Source organism: Typopeltis vanoorti, chromosome 18, assembly GCF_054136105.1.
Source record: "Typopeltis vanoorti isolate ZY-2024b chromosome 18, IOZ_Tvanoo_1.0, whole genome shotgun sequence".
NCBI lineage: Eukaryota > Metazoa > Arthropoda > Arachnida > Uropygi > Thelyphonidae > Typopeltis > Typopeltis vanoorti.
In genome coordinates, this window is record NC_143566.1 from 45732677 (window position 1) to 45755628 (window position 22952).

A 22952-nucleotide genomic window follows, 5' to 3' on the forward strand; every position below is an offset into this window, starting at 1 on the left:
CAACAATACTTTGGCTATCTTTTCCGATGTACCTTGGGTAGCGGTACATCGGAAAAAGATAGCCAAAGTATTGTTGAAATTATGTTATCTATTTTGTAGGGATTGTAGCCGTTGGCTAAGAACGCATCGTGCAGGTATTGGAGTTCAGTGGTCAGAGCTGTATCGTTAGAACAAATGGCTCTGTGTGTAAGTGTTTTTAAAATGCCGTACTGTTGGACTGGATGATGATGTGATTGTTTATGTAGGTATCTTCCTGCGTGTGTAGGCTTTCTGTAAATAGAAAAAGATAGTGATCCATCTGAAAGGTGGGTGACTAATGTGTCAAGAAATGGTAAACAGTTATTTGATTCTTTTTCTACTGTGAAGTGAATTTTGGGGTATTGGCTGTTTAGGTAGGTGACAAAGGCATCCAAAGTGTCTTGTCCATGGGGCCAGATGGCAAACACATCATCTACATAGCGTAACCACACGTGTGGCTTGTATGTAGCTGTGGTAAGTACTTTGTTTTCAAAATGTTCCATGTAAAAATTTGCTAACGGGGGAGAGGGGGGAATCCATAGCAGTACCATTAATCTGTTTGTAGAATTCCCCCCCCCCCCCCCATGTAAAGTAACCTACATTCATGGTAAATTGAAATAATTCAAAAATATCTGGGGGAAATTTAGACTTGATTAAATCAAGAGTGTCTATAAGTGGCACATTGGTAAATAAGGAGGTAACATCGAAACTAACCATTATGTCTGAATCTTTTAGGATTAGATTTTCAACCAGTGTTTTGAAATGGATTGAATTTTTTACAAAAGTAGAGGAGTTGCCAGTAGGGGGGGGGGGGCAAGCGACTTGGCTAAATGCCGGGCCAGTTTATATGTGGGACTATCTATGCTATTGACTATGGGGTGTAGGGGATCAAGTTATTAATCAAGTCTAAATTTCCCCAAGATATTTTTGAATTATTTCAATTTACCATGAATGTAGGTTACTTTACATGGGGGGGGGGAATTCTACAAACAGATGAATGGTACTACTATGGGTTCTCCCCTCTCTCCCCCGTTAGCAAATTTTTACATGGAACACTTTGAAAACAAAGTACTTACCACAGCTACATACAAGCCACAAGTGTGGTTACGCTATGTAGATGATGTGTTTGCCATCTGGCCCCATGGACAAGACACTTTGGATGTCACCTACCTAAACAGCCAACACCCCAAAATTCACTTCACAGTAGAAAAAGAATCAAATAACTGTTTACCATTTCTTGACACATTAGTCACCCGCCTTTCAGATGGATCACTATCTTTTTCTATTTACAGAAAGGCTACACACACTTGAAGATACCTACATAAACAATCACATCATCATCCAGTCCAACAGTACTGCATTTTAAAAACACTTACACACAGAGCCAGAGCCATTTGTCCTAACGATACAGCTCTGACCACTGAACTCCAATACCTGTGCCATATGTTCTTAGCCAACGGCTACAATCCCTACAAAATAGATAAAATACTACATAGGCCCATTACTCTGCCCTTCCTTAATACACAAGAATACAACATGACCATTTCTATTCCCTATATCTGAGGTACATCGGTAAAGATAGCCAAAGTATTGTTGAAACATGGCCTTCGCACCACTTTCAAACCTCATGTCAAGCTGGCAACTCTGATCCGCTCGCCTAAGGATAAACTTCACCCTTTAGCACACCCAGGAACATATGAAGTTCCGTGTGACTTGGCCTATTATGGGCAAACAGGAAGATCAGTGAACATCTGCCTGGAAAAACATGAAAGATACATTCACTACTATGGCAAGTCGGGACTGGCAGACCATGCTTTGGACATTCCTTCACACAGGATTAGATGGAGGAAAACGAATGTGCTATTTAGGAGTCGTTATAGATCTGAAAGATTATTTTTTGAGTCAGCAATGGCTTTGAAGAATTCTCCCAACCTTAACAAATATGGTTGCATCAATTTGCCAAAAATTTGGGAGACGGTTAGCCTAAGAAAAACTCCTGGATAACTGCTGTTTTTTTTTTTCCCTGTTAGAGGGCACCAAAAATAGGACTTTAGATCGTTTGTCTTTTGCAATTATATTGTTTCACTCGCTCACTGTCGCGTTTACAAGTGTGGTGTGCTCTGATGACGCTGAGTTGAAAATCAGCGAAATATAAGCGTTAATAAAACATCTTTGTGATAAAAGTATTTGTGGTGTTGTTAATACCGTGAAAAATAAGTCATGAATATATATGTGCTAGCTGGTACTTGGTTCACAGATCTTATAATTAGAAATCTCATTTTTTATATATGTTACCACACCATATTTGGGATGGTTTATACAGTTAATCATCTTGTAACCATATATTTTCCCTCTCGATAGTAGATCTAGATCATCCTTAGTGTAAGTTTCCTGTACTACAACTACATCTATTTGATGGTAATTCAGGATCATAGTAAGAACTTCACATTTAACCCTACTTATGCCTTCTATGTTTAACTGGCATATTTTTAAGAGTGAGCCCATATTCTTGCTTCTCAAATTATGCAGTTATCTGAGAGCCTGTGTCCGTGAGTCCTGCTAGGAGAGTACGGATCCGTCTGTCACTCTATTATGGTGATATGAAAGTTCTTACAGCAGCTGCACTGCATAGTTCAGAAGGCCTGGACAGAGGGATGAATTCCCAGTGTTTGGAGCAGAGCTTTCATAGTACCCATATATAAAAAGGGAAATAAAACTGAATGTGAGAATTAGAGGTATTTCCCTACTGAGTGTTCCTGGTAAGATTTATGCAAGTATACTTGAGAAACGGTTGAGAAGAATTGTGGAAGAAAAGCCTTGGTGAAGAACAAGCTGGATTCAGGCCAAATAGAGGCTGTCAGGATCAGATCTTCACCCATGGGAATATAACATTAAGTTTTGTTGATCTGGAAAAGGCATATGACAAGGTGCCAAGAGAGAAGCTATTCGATACTCTACAATTATATGTTGTTAATGGGGCATTATATCAAGTGATACTTAGTCTTTATTTGAGTTGTAAGTCAGCAGTGAGAACTGAAGGAAGTACAGGAAGATGGTTTAATGTTAAATCAGGTGTGAGACAAGGATGTACATTATCCCCTCTGTTATTCATTACTGTATTGATCACATTATGAAGGAAAGTGGTATTAAGTATTAAACATTATATCATAATTGGAGATGTTAATGTCAGCTCTTTGCTTTATGTGGACGATGTTATACTTCTAAATAAATCTGCTACAAGTCTGCAAGATTCCCTGACTAAATTGAATAACTGTTGTAATAAATATAGTATGAAGGTCAGCAATAAAATACAAACAATGAAAATAGGCAGAATCATTTAAAATGTGAACTGCATTGTGAACGGAAAACCTGTGGAACAAGTAAAACATTTCAGCCACTTAGGCACGATTTTTAGTGAAGATGGTAAATTAAATATGAAATAAACAACAGAATCAACAAAGCTGGTATGGTAGGAAGTCAATTGAATGCATTCATATGGAATAAGAGAGAAATTAGTCGGAACATTAAATTATCTGTATGCAAGACAGTGTTCAAACCAGTTTTAACTTATGGATCTGAGAGCTGGGTCAGAAGTAAAACACTTGACCAAAGACTAGAGACCGCAGATATGAAAGTCCTGAGAAAGATTATAGGTGTGAACAGTTGGCATCAATGGCAGTATCATATTAAAAACGAGGATATTAGGAAAGAATTTGACATTGTCAGCATCCACTAATGCATTCGCAGAGCTAATCTCAGGTGGTATGGTCACTTAAACAGAATGGGTGAGGAAAGATTAGCAAAACAAGTGTTCTCTGCCAGGTTGTCAGGAAAAACGACCCATAGGAAGACTAAGATATAGTTGGATTGATACGGTACAAAGTGCCTTAGACTATAGAAATATAAGATCTGATAATGTTGGAGTCTTGACAAGTAACAGACTGATTTGGAGGAAAATTGTAGATCTTTCATGTAGTAGTATTATATCCTGTACACCCCTTGAGGGTACATGGCAGGAATTTGATGATGATATATATATATATAATCGACTCAACACAAGAGTTTTCAAGACTTATAACACAATAGCACCATGCGTGGGGCAAATGATCATAAAAAAGAAAGGAATCTCTCAATGTGTTTCTTGAAGAGTTGGAGATTGTATGTGTTGAAGAATGCGCAAGACTTTTCCAAAGGATAGAGGTATATGAAATGAGGGAAGAGGATGAGAAGTCATTTCATTCAGTCTGAATTGATCAGCAGATGCCTGAGTCCATATATGATTAGAGGGAGATGGAGGAATAGCAACAAGGGCTGTACTTACTTTTCCAAAAACAGTGGGTGCCCAAGGCTCTAGAGTGCTCTCTCATTCCCTTACAAAAGGAATAAAGACAAATAAAAACAAACAATATATATATATACAAAAAAACTTTTATTACATTTATAAAAAAGATTATGGTGAGAAAAGACAATACATATCAAACACAAATGTTAAACTAGTTAGAAACTAGCAAAAGACTTCTCTTTTGCAAATGTATTCATAATATCGTCATAATTCAAATTATTCACATCATTTTCAATAAATAATAGTGATAAATTTGACATTTTATCCTGATGCAAAGAGTTTTATAAATAATTTTTCACCCTTTTAAGAACAGAAAATGAACGTTACTTATTTTGCAGCATGATCACAAACAGGTCATGGACAAAAAAATATATGAAAATAAACAGTATTTGCATTCTTGTTTTTGTCTAAAAAAAGGGCGTATGATCTATTTAGATATTGTCTTGAAGCGATGACACCCTTTTTTCTCAGCTATATATATATATATATATATATATATATATGTGTGTGTGTGTGTGTTATAGTGATTATAAGAAATTCATCAGAAAACAGTCATTTCTTTTTATGTTCACTTTTAATACTTTTAAATCTGATTGTTTGGGGCCCTTAAATTGGCCCTAATTTTTTTGTGGGGCCCTGCTCGAGCCTCGTGCACCTGTGCATAAGTATGACCCTAAATAGTGGTGGCTGGTTCAGGGAGATACAGAAAGATAATGCAAAAATGGTGTCTATGGCAAAGCAATTGGCAGTAGTCACTGAGAGAAAGGTCATCTTTAAATTAAGTTAATACCTCTCGAATACAATCAAGAATTCTGAGGGAGGCTTTTTGCGCACCATTCCAGATATGGGATCAGTATCTTAAGTTTTGGCAGATTTGAGATTTTTAAAGTATTAGGAGTTGAGCAGAAGCGAAAAAATGTTTAGTGGAAAAAAGAAGAGTGCAATTCATTTTGGAGACTAAATAAACTGTATAGACATTTATGCCAGGATATGCTAGATGTGAAAGTTGACCTAAGAAGGGAAAACTGATCTTGGCTGGTGAGCAGAATGTTAGAAAAGTGTGAGAGAGAGTGATGCATGAGATATCTTGTGGGCAGTAAGGCACAATTGTGTTTTGGTAGCATTAATATTTGATCTTCACACCACTTGAGAATGTCTTGAAGATCAGTGTTAGGACATTTGCCTAACTTGTTTCCCTTTTTTTTTTGGAACAGGCTGTAAAAGCTTGCTTTTATGCTGTTGGATGGATTCCAATGAGTAGGGTACCTTGTAATGGCACTATGTGATGGATGTTAAATCTGCAGCTCAAGCTCTATGTACAGTTGGAGAGATAGCATTTGGATGGATCACTTATTAGTACCAAGGCTATTGAGTATTTTTCTGATGTCCTTCTGTCAAAAGATTGGGAGGGTGGGGGTTCTCCCCTGCTACTGTAACTAACATGCTTGCATTGCTCACTCAACCTGTTTCTGTTCTACTTCTTGAATTTGAAAGTCATACTGAAGATGTCCTTTATGCATAAGCAAACGTTTTGTGATTAGTAATAAAAGTATTACATCAATATTATCTATAGCGAGTTTTATTCGTGTTTTGAGTAAGTGTTGCTTCTAAGTAGTTGTTTCACTTTATAGTCATAGTCCTCTCTGTCAAGAATTACTGTCCCTTTATCCACAGGAAATATAATCATGTCTGTATTCTCTTTTTAAGCTAAGTGTTTTTTTAGAGTATTTGTTATTGTTTGGTAGTCTCACACTGTCTGTTATAAGGATAAATTCATTTCTTAATAATTTAGCATCTTGAGAAGGTAGGAAACTGACTGCTGCTACTACCACCACCATCAGGAGTGGTAGTGACCCATGTTCTTGCAACTATACATTTCTTTGGTATATTATTTGAACAACTAGTAAAATTAAGTCCTTTTCTAAGCATGTTCTTTTTTCCTCTGTTGTCACGGAATATTTTTACTTGTTGACCACCATTTTGTCCAAATAATGATTCTCAGGATTTATGTGCACTTCTCTTTTAAAAATTCATATTTTCTAATTAATTTGTGTCAGATGAGGTGAGCTTGTACACACGCATTCAATAACTCCTTGTAGACTATAAGAACACTTAGACACAAGCAAGTTTATAACTAATCTGAATAACTAAATATTTCAATCTGAAACTTGCATATTATCTTCATTCATTGCAACTAAAATTCAAAATGGGTAGAATAACAGTGGATTGTTATAAGCTTAAGTATCAAAGCTATATAACTGGGAGGAAACCTCCATGTAGCTTTTTAAGTAATGGGGAGAACTGACTGGGTGTTCTGACCTAATGTCCAATCCTCACCTTCTCATGGTACACCATATCATGTATCTACCTGGATACTGATTGAACAAGAATGTGCTTGCACTTTGAAATTTAGCCAACCAAATTGTATTCTTATTGGCTTAAACTACAATGTAAAATGGTGGTACAATATGACAGGATTTCACACTGGGTGGAACGTCGTCTGGTTAAACAAGGTCCCTATTGTTTTTGTAAGGGAACCGAGACAAATGGCAAAAAGTCAGCTACTGGAACAAATCCCAAAACACATCCCAACTCAACATCAACAGAGTTCAAGATTGGTACTGTCAATATAAGAAGCATCAATGGAAAAGAAATGGAAATAGCAGAACAAATAAGTACCAGATCGACATAATAGGTGTGATTGAAACAAAGAAGATGAAAACAGGTGAGATCTTTCCAAGTGAAATACAAAATGTTATATTCTGCAAAAACATTCGGGGGAAAGAGTGAGTAGCCATAATATTCAACACTAAGTATGAGGATAATCTTCTCGAATGGCAGGCAATATCAAGTAGAGTGATGTGGGCAAATATCAGAATGGGAAAACTGGAAAATAGGACTTGACAAAGAAATGTGGACAATGAGAAGAAATGAAGAATTTTTTTAGTCATTAGAGACTGGCTCAATGAGAAAGCAGAAGTAGGTCCTTGTTGGAGATCTAAACAGCAGAGTAGGAAATGATTATCAGAAATATAGAAATTTTGGGGGAAATTTGGAGAGAAGTACAGTGCTAATAATAATTGTAAATACATGTTCGATTTCTGCTTAGGATATGGATTAGTTTTACTTATACTATATTCCAACATAAAAATGTGCACAAATTTAAATGGAGAGAAGATGAAATAAGAAAAGTCTCATTGACTATGTTATAGTTGATAGTGATGTTTTTCCACTGCTTCAAGACACAAAAGTATATAGAGGATTTTAAATAAGAAGTGATCACTATTTAGTTTTGAGCATTTTGAGATAAAATCAAATTTCATATTGAAAAGAAGAGTGTCTGAAAAAGTTTTAAAACAAATCAGGGTTGAGCAGCTTTCAGAGGTGAACTGTAGTCTGAAATACACAAACATCATGGAATTAAAAATGAAAGCGATTGAAAACAAGAACCAAACCTGGGAGATTCAGTGGCAAATCCTGAAGAAAACATTGATTGATTCAGCCAGAGAAGCAATGTCATGAGATTGTCTATAAGGATAGAAAAATCAGAACTCCATGGTGAACTTGGGAAGATAAAAAGGCAGTGAAGGAAAAAAAGAAAGCATATCAGAAACTTCCTAGCAAGTAAGTCTGCTTGTGCTCTTAGAAATATACAGAAAAAAAATGTAAGAAAGTGGAGCACTGTGTAAAACTAGCTAAACAAAAGTCCTAGGAAGGCTTTGGTAAGAACATAGAAAATCAATATCAGGAAGGTTGCAAAATAATCTGTAGGCTATTGAAAAAGCTTAGAAATGGAGGAAAGAGTACTGTAAAAGGATTCTGAGATAAAGGTGACATGAAAACTGAAGATAAAGATATTCTGGATGTCTGGATTAATTATTTTGAAAGAATGCTAAGTGAAACAAGCAGTGTCAGTATGGTGATAGAAAACTCCCAACAGGAATGCAGTCAGAAATACATATCCATACTTGAAGTAGAAAAAGTTATCAAAAACCTGAAATGTGGAAAGGCAGTTGGAGTAGGTGAAATTTGGCCAGAAATGCTGAAATATGGAGGTATAAAAGTTTTTCAGTGGCTGCATTGCATAATTCAGAAGGTCTTGTCAGAGGGTCGAATTCCAGTGTTTGTGCCAGGAAAGGGTGGAGGTATAAGTCATTCCACAAAGAGAAATCTGATTGTTCTTAGATATCTGGGTATTATTGAAGTTAAAGAGGAGAGATTTGCATTCTGTTTTGCATGACATTAGGCAGAACCCAGTTTTGGTGGCATTGAATTCTACAAAGTTGTCCTTGCCACATTGGAATATAACTAGAAGATCAGAGTTAAGGCCATTGGTCAAATACTTGACCACTACAAGGTTTGTCAAACAAAAAGGAGGAATGGAGTGCACTATCATCAACAAACTTTCGGTAGTATTGGAAGTCTGTGAGAGGAGATCAATTATATATAAGAGGAAGAGAGTGGGTGAAAGCATGGAACCCTGGGATACTCATACATTGTTGGGAATATCTGAGAAGAGGGAACAGTCTACCATGACTAGTGAGAAAGTCAAGCTTTAGAGTGAGATTGTTGAAGAGCTGAGAGTGGAGAAATTAGTTTAGAGAGCAATAGAGAGAGAGAGTGCATGTTAAAAGGGGGAGGTTGATTTGATAGTGACATTTTCAGCCAAAGCAGATCAAACAAAGGAAAATTGTGGTTTTACAATCTCTGGTATGTCAGTTCTGATGAATGCACAAGTGCTGCCCTTGTGGTGGAAAGAGTGTGTAGTGTGTAATTTGGGTAGGTGAACAGTGGTTATTGAGATTCCCAGTTGAAGTTCTGATGTAATTCTGATTTAGGTCACTGTAGGTGGTGCACATCATTTATTTTCCTATTTAGGCCATGGATGTTGGTGAAGAGGATGCAGAAACTTTTATTTATATATAAAATTATAAGAATTAATGTTTGTTGTTTGCAAGTTTTTTTTTTAATTTTTTTTTTATTTGAACTATTTTTTGTTGGAGAATTTTTGTGATCTGCAGTAAAGTTGTATTTCTTTGGGTTGTGATCCATTGTGTTGTAAGAGATAAAAAGGAATGATGCATGCTGTGAAAGGGTGACAGACATGAAAACATATCTCCCACACAGATGGAACCTAGTCTCCTGTTCAGTGGCTAAGTGGCTGCAGTAGTTGCAGGATTTGATGATCAAGAATCCTCCAGATGCATTACTTACTTACTGGTTTAACCCCACCTAACCAGTGGTTGTCCTGTAGAACCATTTTGCTACTGTAAAATGCAGAACCATTTTACCTGTAATGAGGGAGGGTCTGGGCCCACTACATTATGATTGGTATCTCATTGAAGGTATTACTCTAACTGAACCTAACTGTTTGGTTACCAGAACCCTTGTTTTAGTACCCAAACATGGCTACAATCACTTAAGGTCACTAATAAGTAAGGTGGTGGTATTTCACTGGGCAATGAAAGACATCTGCTACCTATAGTTAGCTTCTCTCCAGCTAGAGAAGGTACACTTTTGCAGTGACAGTGCTCGCCAGGGTCTCCAGAACCCTGTTTGTAGAAACAGGCTATACCATGGGAAGGTGGGATAACTTCACTAAGAGAGGCAATATATTGTCATCAATATCCCTTTAGTAGCCCAGTGTTAGTGAAATATATAGGTGAACTTTACATGTGTTAAACTGTTTTTTAAAGGGGTAATTTTTTCTTCTGCCTTTAGTATCAAAGATACTAAAGGCAGTTTTGCTACTTTTTCCTCTCCCTGTTCAAGTGATTACAAGAAAGTACAGGAAGGAGGTATAAAGTAAAATCAGGTGTAAAGCAGTGGTGTATAATATCACCACTCTTATTCATCATCTAAACCTCTGAATTATGTTCCCACTAGTTATCAGAAGGAAAAAAAACGTTAAAAAGGCTGCTAAAAATGTCACTTCTTGGTCTCCTGAAACATTACAAAAAAACTCAAACTATTTAGCCCCTCCTCCCATGCACTTATTGGATCACCTAAAATTCATAATACTAATAAGTGCAGGGGGGGGGGGCTAAATGGTTTAAGTTTTTATTTTATAATAACTCTCTGTCTGCCATAGGAGATGCTGCTTACTCTCTTTCTCTTAAGATATCCAAACAATTAGTTAAATCTTTAACTCCACTTGCTGGTCATACTTCATCTTTTATTAAATTCCACTCAGTTCCAATCTTGAATTCAAAGTTTATTTCTAAATAATAATGCTATTATTGTGAGATTTGATATCAGCTTTGCTATTTCCCAATATCTGCCTTTCTGACATGCCTGTCCTCCCCTCCCCCACCCTCCCCTTCAATATCATTGATCTTTTCAATTTTGTCATCAATGCTGGCTACTTCTCTTGGAAGTATATCATATTTAAAGAGATGAAGGGTACAGCCAATTTCTTTATTGATCATTTTGAAAAACATGCCCACGATACTACCATTCTCAAACCTTCTATCTGGCTAAGATATATTGATTATATATTTTCTCTTTGGCCACATGGTTGACATACATCTGATTCCTTCCTCTTTCACCTGAACAGACAGCATCCAAGAATCCATATCACTATAGAAAAAGAAAATAACAATAGCCTACCTTTTTTAGATATTCTGATCACTCAGCTTACCAATGGTTCCCTTTCTTTCTCAGTTTACAGAAATCCCACCCACACACAGGTAGATATATACAACAACTTTCCCATCATCTCCCCTCCCCCTCTCAAAAGTATGGTGTTATCAAAATCATTGTCAACAGAGCCTCCAGTCTATTTGACATGATGATCCATCATGAGATAGAATTCATTACACACTTCTTGGAAACTTAGGTTCTTCTTGCAAAACAGACAATAATAGAAATGTAACAGGTTGTTTATAGCCTTAACTGTTTAAGGGATAATTCTGCATGAAGTGTAAATTGAAATATGCCTGTGTATTTGCTTTATAAAGTAAGTTTGAATATGTATTGCACTTATTCAGAGATAAAATTTGTACTGACCACAATATGTTACTTGTCTTTGTAATTATTTATGCAACAAGTAATTTTTCCTCTCTCTTGTACAACACTAAGGTGAATATTTTATTTTTAATAAATTTCTTTATACAGGCTGATCAGAGATTCATTTGGAATGTTCATTTAATGAAAGATCTTGTGGTCCAGCAAGAGGTAATTACAAAACTTGTCTAGTCATGATCAAATACTTTTATACTTTTAGAAATTTGTTCTGATAAAACTGATGTTACTGAATTTTTAAAATATAGAACAATGAGAATATAGTGGGAATGGTCAACCTGTATTTTATAAAATATTTTTACGAAGTCATTTAATTTAATCATCTATCATTTAAATGCTGCTTCTTTGATTAATATGAATATGCTTAGTCTCAGCTTAAATTCAAGTTTAGGTACGGTGAGTCTGAAGATATAATTTAGTTTTTCATTCTATTATTTTTATTTATTACTGTGACCCAATTGTTTAAACCATATTTTTTTTTAGGGGGGAGATGCCTATATCTTCTGGTTAATTAATTTATTATATTTTTTTTTTAAGTTTTTTCAAATTTATTTTATTTGTTTCTAATTTAGAATATGATTTATATAAAATAAGACCCAATGTATATAAGATTTTGAAACACCTAAATGCAGATACCAAAGAAAACATAAAATTAAACACTGAATTAAAATTAGAAGAATTTCTAAATTACTACACAGAACTATGGACAGACAAATATTTTAAAAACGACAACTGGCAAACAATTAACGAAAATGAAAAGGAAATAACTGAATTAATTAGAAATCAGCCTGAAAGAAACAAGAAACGGAAAATCACCTGGAGAAGATAAGCTAGGTTCAGAACTATATAAATACACAGGAACAAGATTCAAAAAAAGACTCTTACTATTTTTAAATAAAATTTACTCAACTGGTATCCCCGAATAGAATGGAAAAAGCAATTGTGATTCCTATCTTTAAGAAAGGTAATAGAGATGACCCTAAAAACTATAGAGGTATCAGTATACTAAATTCTTGTTACAAAATATATAGCAGAATCTTAAATAACAAACTAATGAAATATTCCGAAAACTTTATTCTAGAGGTACAAAATGGATTTAGAAAAGGACGATCATGTATAGACCCAGCCTTTTGCCTAAAATTAATAGTAGAGAAAAGAAGAGAATATAATTTGAAAACACATATTGCATTTATTGACTTTGAAAAAGCATTTGACAAAGTTAAAAGAAACATATTATTTAACATATTAAAAGAAAGACAAATACCAAATAATATCCTGAAAGCTATCACAAGTATATGTGAAAATAATCAAATACAAATAAGATTAAATCACGAGCTATCATATACAAGAGAGATAAACCAAGGGGTCTGACAGGGATGTCCCCTCTCAGCAACTCTTTTTAATATCTACTTAAATGAAATAATAATAAAATGGAGTAAAAATTTACACCAAGGAATTAAACTTTCACCTACAGTTAACTTAAACACTCTCCTCTTTGCAGACGACCAAATAATAATTACAAATTCTTAAGATAACTTGCAGAAAGCTATTTTAAATCTAAATGAGATATCCAAAGATTATGGTATGATAATATCAACAGAAAAATCAAAAACTATGGCCTTTAAAGGACAAGATCCAGCAAGAACTAAAATAGTAATAGATAACAAGTTCTTAGAACAGGTGAATTCATTTAACTACCTAGGATGTAATCACATATGAAAATGAAAAAGATATAAATGTAAAAATTGCAAAATATTTAAAAATAACAGGTGTAATTAACTCTATATTTAAACCAAATCTAGTTCAAAAACAAACCAGGCTAAAAGTATACAATACATTAGCCTTACCGGTCTTAATGTATGGAAGCGAAATCTGGACAATAAAACAAAAAGACAAACAAAGATTAACAACAGCAGAAATGAAGTTTATGAGAAAAACTTCAAAATATACCCTATTTGATCACAAAAGAAACGAAGATATTATGAAAGAATTAAACCAAGAACCAGTAATTGAAAAAATTAAAAAATATAAACATTGATGGATGGAACACGTTCAAAGAATGAAAACAGAAAGATTACCAAAACAAGCCTTAAAGTACAAGCCATTAGGAAAAAGAAAACCAGGACGTCCTCTTAAACGATTCAACGATGACTTCTAAGGCCGGAACAGGCCATGCTAGGCCTAAATCTTTGATACGTATGATGATGATGATTTTTTTTTTAAATTTGTGTTATACAGCATAATATTTCATTATGATATAACTACAGCTAAATCTCACTATAGTACACTTATAGAGACTACAAAATCTAAAGTGATTAGCTTTCTCTGGCAAATTTCTTTTAGTCTACCATTATGCCTATGGGACATTGAACACAACTTTTCATTAGTTTTTTTATAATGGTTTTTGCCAAAGCATGAGTTGACTTTATGTGGTCATAACTTTTTTTTTGCCATTGTTGATTTTTTCCATTGTAATCCTATATTACCTTTTCAGTCTTTCTTACTTACTATCATTATACCCTGCAGCATGGAAAGCAGCCCATTCAAAAGGATCCAACACAAGGAAAATATTATCAATTTATTGCTTTGACAAGCTGTCTTTGTAAGATATTAGAAAAAAATGGTAAATGCTGGACTTCTCCAATATATAATAAACAACAAACTTCTTTCCAACACACAATATGGCTTTCTTAGATTCTGATCAACTTTGAATTTGGTCCGTTTCAAAACATGCGTAAGAGTTGTTTTCCTGAAATGAGAATATCTGATTTCAGTCTTCTTTTGCATGGAAAAAGCTTATGACACAGCCTGCACAATAAAGGACCTCTTTAAAAGACATCTTCCTGTTTTTATTAAAAACTTTCTTTATAATCAGGTCTTCCATATCTGAGTGAGAAGCACTTTATCTCAGTCATATCATTAACAAGTTGTTCCTCAAGGTTCTGTCTAAAGTGTGACACTCTTTGCTATCAGAGTTAATTCATTCACTGAACAGCTTGCTCCCACAATAAGCAATACTCTTTACATCAGTGACTTCACAATTTACTGTCACTCCTGCAGTATGAGGATAATTGAAAGACAACTTCTACAAGCAATTAATCATGTCTCTTCATAAGTTTTTAGTAATGGGTTTACATTTTCAACAGAAAAAAATTGTATATATAATTCTGCTAAAAATGTATTCTTCACTAAGATCTTGATTTAAGAATGGAACAGTACTTTGTCCCATCAGTAGAACCAGAGACAAAGTTCTTGGAACTCATCTTTGATGGAAAGCTATCATTCTTTACGCACATTCATCAACTTATGCTGAAGAGCATTGAACCTTCTTCACGCTCTGTCCTCTACAGAATGGCATGCTGATCATTGTTCCTTGCTCCTCCTTTATCATGTGCTTGTACAGTCAAACTTGATTATGGGTCTCAGGTGGACAGTGCTGCAAGAAAGAACACACACTGTCATCAAAGTATACTAATAGTTACCATTGTTTTCACACATTGCTGATTCAAGGTCTTTATGTTGAAGCAAATGAATCTGCTCTATTGCTTAGACAAAAACAGTTTTCTCTTAATTATGCTCTAAAAATAAAGTCTCTTCCAGAGCATTCTATGTGGACCAGCATCTTTTTTTTTACACTGGGATGCTCAGTATCACACACACATCAGATTGCCACCAGTTCCTTTTAAAATGAATTAAATTTGAGCAGCTTTTACATGTGACCTGTCAACACAGATATACAAATAGCGTTCAATCAAAAAATGAAAGTTTGAAAACAAGAACCGAACCTTGATGTCTCAGTACCAAACTCTGAAGAAGACGTTGACTGATTCAGGTACGAAATCATGTGGTGACTCTGTCTAAAGGATAGAAAATCAGAACTCTGTGATAGATGTATAGAGGAAATCCTGGAAAAGAAGAAATCTCTTAGCAAGTAAGTTAACATATGTTCTGAGAGAATACAGGGAAAAAATATAAGAAAGTAAAATATGTGAAAGTAGCTAAATAAAAGTCATGGGAAGATTGGTAAAAAAATAGAGAATATAGATATTAATAGCAGAATGTTCCCAAGGCTGATATAAAAACTTACAATTGAAAAAAAAAGTATGTGAACAGGAATCAGATGATAGCCTTACATGAAAACTGAACATGTTCTGGACATCTGGAATAATTACTTTAAAAAAACAGAAACAGAACAGTATGGAAAATATTGAAGAGATGCATTCAGGAGTGTGAGTACATTTCATTATTTAACTAGTAAAAGCTGTCAACAGCCAGATGCTTGGAAAGTCAGCAGGAATAGATATGAGTATCTCCATGGAATTAGAAAAATCATCGCAGGAGATCCATTATTCACACACACACTAGACATTATTCACTCAATACCTATCATACCTCTCCTTAAACGCATTCGCTAATGAAGCACTCACAACCACTTCTGGCAGCCTGTTCCACCCATTTAACATTCACCATTCTGGTCAGAAGGTCAAATTCCAGATGATTTGAGTAATCTATATATTTTATTTGAATAAATTATATATTTAGTTTATCTTTTATCCAAGTGTAAGCAAACAAAGTTTTGCACCTGAAGTATTTTCAGGACTAGGGCAACTTGGGGCAAAGGTGGACTAACTTCTGATCACTTTCCTTAGTATCCCATAATGCAAAGCACATCTCCTTGTGGACATGTATAATGCTATGCATTATGGGAAACCCAGACCAGTTTCCTTGTTTAAGTGTGGGGTTACCTCTCCAAAAACTCGAGATCCCCCAGATTAACCTACAGGATCAAAAACTCAGTGTTGTAACAGGTTCACTCTGCCACTGAGAAGACCTCTCAGTGTTGGCTCTCTGTGCCTCAGTTAATTTCATAGGCTACAGCATTGCCATTCATTTACCCCCCCCCCCAGGGCCTGGGTGACAGTAACAGCCAAGCCTCAGTTAAAACTTCATGGGCTACAGCATTGCCATTCATCATCCAAGCTTCCAACCGGTTTCGACCTTTATTGAGGTTTCTTCAGTGGGAGCCAGACCCAGAGGTGATACCAAGTTTGTAGCCATGCAGAACTCATATTTCCATATGCCAGTTGCCAAAAGGTGTCATACCTTATTATTAAATTACTCTCGATTATTAGACAAAAAAAAGTTGGAATTTTTTTTCACTTGATTAGACTATAAATTATATATTTAGTTTAATCCTTTATCCAAGTGTAAGCAAACAAAGTTTGCACCTGAAGTATCTTCAGGGCTAGGGCAACTCGTGGCAAAGGCAGACTAAGTTTTGATCACTTTCCTTAGTATCCCATAATGCAAAGCACATCTCCTTGCAGATATTCAAATTGAATATGAAAATTACAGAGAAATTTTATGCAAGCATACTTGTGAGGCTAAGTAGAATTGTGGAAGAGAAACTTGGAGAAGAACCAGCTGGGTTCAGGCCAAACAGGTGTCAGATCAGATTTTTCCTTGACAATAGATATCTGAGAAATCTTGAGAACATAACAAGGATCTATATTTAAATTTTCTAGATCTGGAAAAGAATATAACAATGTGGCGAGAGAAATGCTATTCAAAACACTAATTATATGGAATAAATGGAACCAATTTATAAAGAAATAGTGGAAATAATAAAACTATGGGTGCTTAAGGGTCAAAGCTGTATAACTGAGAGGAGACCTCCACATAGCCTTTAAAGGAATGCGGAGAACCGACCAGGGCTTCTGACCTAATGTCCAATCCTCACCTTCTCGTGGTGCACCCTGTTGGGTATCTACTTTGATACTGAACGAACGAGGATGGGCTGGCAATTTGGGATTTAGCCGACCAAATTGTATTCTTATTGGTTAAACCAAAATAAAAAATGATGGTACAACATGACAAAATTTCATGCCGGCTGGGGCGTCGCCCGGTTGAACAAGGCCCCCGTTGTTTTCGCCAGGGAACCAGGGCGAACAGCGAAAAGTCAGCTACTGGAACAAATCTGAAAACAAACCCCAACTCAACATCACCAGAGTTAAAGATCGGTACTATCAACGTAAGAAGCCTGAATGGCAAAGAAATGGAGCTAGCTGAGGAATTAGATAAGTACCAGATCGACATAATAGGGGTGACTGAAATAAAAAAGACCAAAACTGGTGAGATCTTTCTGAGCAATAAATACAAAATGTTATATTCAGGCAATAACAATCAAGGAAAAGAAGGAGTAGCCATAGTATTCAACACAAAATACGAGGCTAATCTTCTTGAATGGCAGTCAGTCTCAAGTAGAGTAATGTGGGCAAATATGAGAATGGGGAACTGGACAATGAGACTTATTTGTGCCTATGGTCCCACAGAAGGTTCTACTAAGGTAGAAGTGGAGGAATTTTTTGAGGCTTTAGAAAAAGCAACTGACACAATGAAAAAGGAAAAGTTGGTCCTTGTTTGGGATCTAAATAGTAGAGTAGGAAATGATTGTGAGACATACAAAAATATTTTGGGAAAATTTGGAGAAAAGAGCAAAGCTAATAATAATGGCAAATATCTGTTGGATTTCTGCTCAGGACATGGACTGGTTATTACTAACACCATGTTCCAACATAAAAATGTGCACAAATTCACATGGAGAGAAGAGGCTAGGAATAAGAAAAGTCTCATTGACTATGTTATTGTTGATAGCGAGGTTTTCTCCCTGGTGCAGGACACCAGAGTGTACAGAGGATTTGAAATTGGAAGTGATCACTATTTAGTCTTGAGCAGGATAAAACTGAATTTCATATTGAAAAGAATAACATGTAAGAAAGTTTTAAAGCGAATAAAAGTTGAGCAGCTCTCAGATGTAAACTGTAGACTAAAATACAGAAATATTATTGAAAAGAAAATGAAAGAGTTTGAGAACAGGAATCAAACCTTGGAGATTCAGTGGCAAACTCTGAAGGAAACATTGATTGATTCTGCCAGAGAGGCATGTGGTGAGGTTGTGTGCAAAGATAAAAAAATCAGAACTCCCTGGTGGACACAGGAAGTTAAAGAGGCAGTAAAGGAAAAGAAGAAAGCATATCAAAAGTTCCTGGCAAATAAGTCAGCTTTTACTCTTACAGAATACAGAGACAAATGTAAGAAAGCTAAACAGTGTGTAAATCTAGCTAAACAAAAGTCATGGGAGGACTTTGGCAAGAATATAGAAAATAAATATCAAGAAGGTGGCAAAATATTCTGGAGGTTGTTGAAGAAGCTTAGGAATGGAGGAAAGAGTGCTGTAAAAGGAATTAGAGATGATAAAGGTGAAATGAAAACAGGAGAAAAAGATATCCTTGAAGTATGGAGTAATTACTTTGAAAAACTGCTAAATGAAACGAGCGGTGATGACAGCACAGTGATAAAAAACACTGAGCAGGCATGCAGTCAGGAATACATATCCATACTTGAAGTAGAAAAAGCCATCAAAGGCTTGAAATGTGGAAAGGCAGCAGGAGTAGATGATATTCGACCAGAAATGCTGAAGTATGGTGGTATAAGAGTCTTACAGTGGCTGCACTGCATAGTTCAGAAAGCCTGGACAGAGGGACGAATTCCCGATGATTGGAGTAGAGCTCTCATAGTACCCATATATAAAAAGGGAAATAAAACTGAATGTGAGAATTACAGAGGTATTTCCTTACTGAGTGTTCCTGGCAAGATCTATGCAAGTATACTTGAGAAACGGTTGAGAAGAATTGTGGAAGAAAAGCTTGGTGAAGAACAAGCTGGATTCAGGCCAAATAGAGGCTGTCAGGATCAGATCTTCACTTTACGACAAATAGTCGAGAAAGCATGGGAATATAACAAAGATCTGTATTTAAGTTTTGTCGATTTGGAAAAGGCATATGACAAGGTGCCAAGAGAGAAGCTATTCAATACGCTGCAGTTATATGGTGTCAATGGGGCATTATATCAAGCAATACTTAGTCTTTATTTGAGTTGTGAGTCAGCAGTTAGAATTGAAGGAAGTACAGGAAGATGGTTTAATGTTAAATCTGGTGTGAGACAAGGATGTACATTATCCCCTCTGTTATTCATTATCTATATGGATCACATTATGAAGGAATGTGGTATTAAACCTGATATCAAAATTGGAGATGTTAATGTCAGCTCTTTGCTTTATGCGGATGATGTTATACTTCTAAATAAATCCGCTACAAGTCTGCAAGATTCTCTGACTAAATTGAATAGCTGTTGTAATAAATATGGTATGAAGGTCAGCAATAAAAAGACAAAGACAATGAAAATAGGCAGAATCATTGAAAATGTCAACTGTGTTGTGAATGGAGAACCTGTGGAACAAGTAAAACATTTCAGCTACTTAGGCACAATTTTTACTGAAGATGGTAAACTAAATATAGAAATAGACAACAGAATCAGCAAAGCTGGTAACGTGAGAAGTCAATTGAATAAATTCATATGGAATAAGAAAGAAATTAGTCGGAACACTAAATTAGCTGTATACAAGACTGTGTTCAAACCAATTTTAACTTATGGATCTGAGAGCTGGGTCAGAAGTAAAACACTTGACCAAAGACTAGAGACCGCAGATATGAGAGTCCTAAGAAAGATTAGAGGCGTGAACAGATGGCATCAATGGCAATATCATATTAAAAATGAGGATATTAGGAAAGAACTTGACATTGTCAGCATCCAGGAATGCGTTAGCAGAGCTAATCTCAGATGGTATGGTCACTTAAATAGAATGGGAGAGGAAAGATTAGCAAAACAAGTGTTCTCTGCCAGGTTGGCAGGAAAACGACCCAGAGGAAGACCAAGATATAGGTGGATTGATACGGTACAAAGTGCCTTAGACGATAGAAATATAAGATCTGATAATGTTGGAATCTTGACAAGTAACAGACTGATTTGGAGGAAAATTGTAGATAGGAAGTTAGTAATGATGTAATTTTTTCATGTAGTACTGTCATATCCTGTACACCCCTTGAGGGTACATGGCAGGAATCTGATGATGATGATGATGATAAAACTATTTAAAAGTTTTAAAGCACCAGGAGTAGATGCGATAATAGAAGAACTTATAAAGAATGCAGGTGAAATTTTACGGAAAGAAATTTATTATTTGATATTAGATATATGGAAAGAAGAAAAAATGCCAAATAATTGGAAAATTGGACCGATCCAACCAATATATATGGTCTGGTTGGCTAAGTGGTTAGCATACCTGCTCTCAAGCCAAAAGGCTGCGGGTTTGAATCCTGCGATGGGCATGGATGTTTGTAATGGTCTGTGAAAATACTAGCGGTGGTTGTGGGCTGTAGATGGCATTAGTAATTTGCCGGCCTGGTTGGCCGAGCAATTACTAATCTAACGTTTAACATATCTGCTCTCCAGCGAAAAGGCTGTGGGTTCAAATCTTGCCGTGGGCATGGATGTTTGTGATCATCTGTGAAAATACTAGTAGTGGTGCTCAGTGGTAGATGGCATTGGTGCAGATCAGGCATGTCAAACTCGTTTACATCCAATGGCCAAATTAAGAATTATACATCAAGCCACGGGCCACAACAGAAAAAAAAAAATCTCAAAATAAAGAGGAAACAGATTTTTTAATATTAACATTAGAGTATATGAGTACAAAAGACAACCATGTTACAAAAATATATATAAAATAGAAAGTTTACATATTTAAATAAAATTATATATTTCATTTTTTTGAAGAAACTTGACAACATTTTTCATTAATGAAATCTTCAAAATTTGGTAGAATTTGTTGAGCTGTAGTTATTTTCAATATCGCTTGCACATGCTGGTCTGTTAATCTTGATCTTTCGCAGTTTTATTATTCTTTAAAGTTGAAAATAGTTGTATGCATAAATATGTGCTACCGAACATAGATAAAATATGCCTAATTGCACATAATACATTGGGGTATCGATCAACTGATAAATAATTATAGAACTTTGGAATTACAACATCCATATATTTTTGTTTCAATACAGAATCACACTGAATTTCGATTAATTCCAACTGTAAATTGTCATCGGCAGTTTCAGCATCAATCGATAGAGGAGAAGTAAATAGGTGAAACTGATTTTTACATTTCTTAAAATCTAAAAATCTTCTTTCGAATTCATTTTCTGATAACTTTATTTGATTGGCATATTCTGAAATTTTCAATTCCGGTGATTTTTGTAATAATAATTGACAACATTCAAAATGGGATAAATTTTCTTTTTGAATTTGTTTTTACCAAAGTAATAATTTCTGTTTGAAAATGTTAATATTGTCAAATAACATGGTAACTACTTGATTGTAGTTTAAGATTGCCTTGTAGCTTAAGATTAAGTTGATTTGTAATGTCAACTGAAAAAAAAAAAACAGTTCCTTTATCCATGGATCATTTTTTAATATTTCGCATTCATAATTTTTGGATCTAAAAAAATTTTAATTTCATCCAGCAATTTGAAGAATTGCTTTTAAACTTTATGACTGGAAAGCCATTTAATTTCTGTATAATAAGGTAATCACTATATTCACTTTCTATATCTTCTAGCAAGTTACTAAATTGCTGGACGAAATTATTATTACCTTGTTCTTTGTTCTTTGCATTTTTTTTAAAATTTGTAACAACTCCTTTAACAACACCAGTCATGGCAGGAGCATCATCAGTTACAAGACAAATTAGCTTTTTTGGTAAATTGTATTCATTCAAAAACTTCCATAAGGGTGTCAAAAAACATTAACTCCAGTGGTTTTGTCATGCATAGAATGTTTTCTAGAAGTTCTTCACGTACTCATATCACATTCACAAATAAAAACAGCCAGCTGAGTGATATCCCGTACATCTGTACTTTCATCAATTGCAAGGGAATAGGTCTGAAATGTTGGAATTAGGGATTTTACTTGATTCCTTAAGTTCTTGGCTATATTATCTGCTAGCATTGGTATTTCGAGATAAACTTATATTTTTAAATTTCTTTAATTGATCAGACACAACACTTCAACTGCTTTAATAATACATTTGCGAATAAATTCCCCTTCAGTGAATGGTTTCGACTTGCTTGCAATTAAATGTGATAACAAATAACTGGTTTTTACCTTAGCTTTGTTATCTTCGATAGGTTTGGTAAATACACTTTGTTGATTTTGAAGTGTCAACTTTAATTCTGACAATTTATCTTCACGAAGTTTCACAGCATATTTGTCATAGTTTTCTTTATGATTTGTATCGTAATGCCTTTTAATATTATATTCTTTGCAAACTGCAATAGAGTTTCTACATATCAGGCATAATTTTTTGTCTCTTGAATACAAAAATATTGCAACTCCCATTTTTCTTGAAAACTACGATGTTCTTCTTCAATTAATCATTTCTTACTCATACTGGTTGAAGATTTCGACATTATTTTTATAAATTGTTTATTAATTATAAAGAAAACGCTACACTTACGACTTGAAAATTGCTAATGGCTAGCCTCCGATTACTGTGGTCAGCGTACGTAGACTTGCTCGTTAAAATTCGATATTTATGCAGTGGTTAACAAGATTTTTTTGAAATGATAAAAAGAACATTATTTCCTTTAGAAATTGCAGAGTAGTTTGCCATATAAAA

At 35.0% G+C, this 22952-nt stretch overlaps 1 protein-coding gene across 5 annotated transcripts in view; it reads left to right on the plus strand.

Annotated features, from left to right (window-relative positions):
• Sac1 (phosphatidylinositol-3-phosphatase SAC1) overlaps window positions 1-22952 on the plus strand; it is a 359287-nt gene that overhangs the window by 83558 nt on the left and 252777 nt on the right. For all 5 annotated transcript variants that reach the window (XR_016549855.1, XM_090408681.1, XM_090408682.1 and 2 more), the window contains exon 6: window positions 11477-11536. Coding sequence is in view for 4 of the 5 variants with exons in the window: in XM_090408681.1 (XP_090264807.1) it covers window positions 11477-11536 (60 nt within the window). In the remaining variant the exon portion in view is untranslated. The remainder of the gene's footprint in view (window positions 1-11476; window positions 11537-22952) is intronic.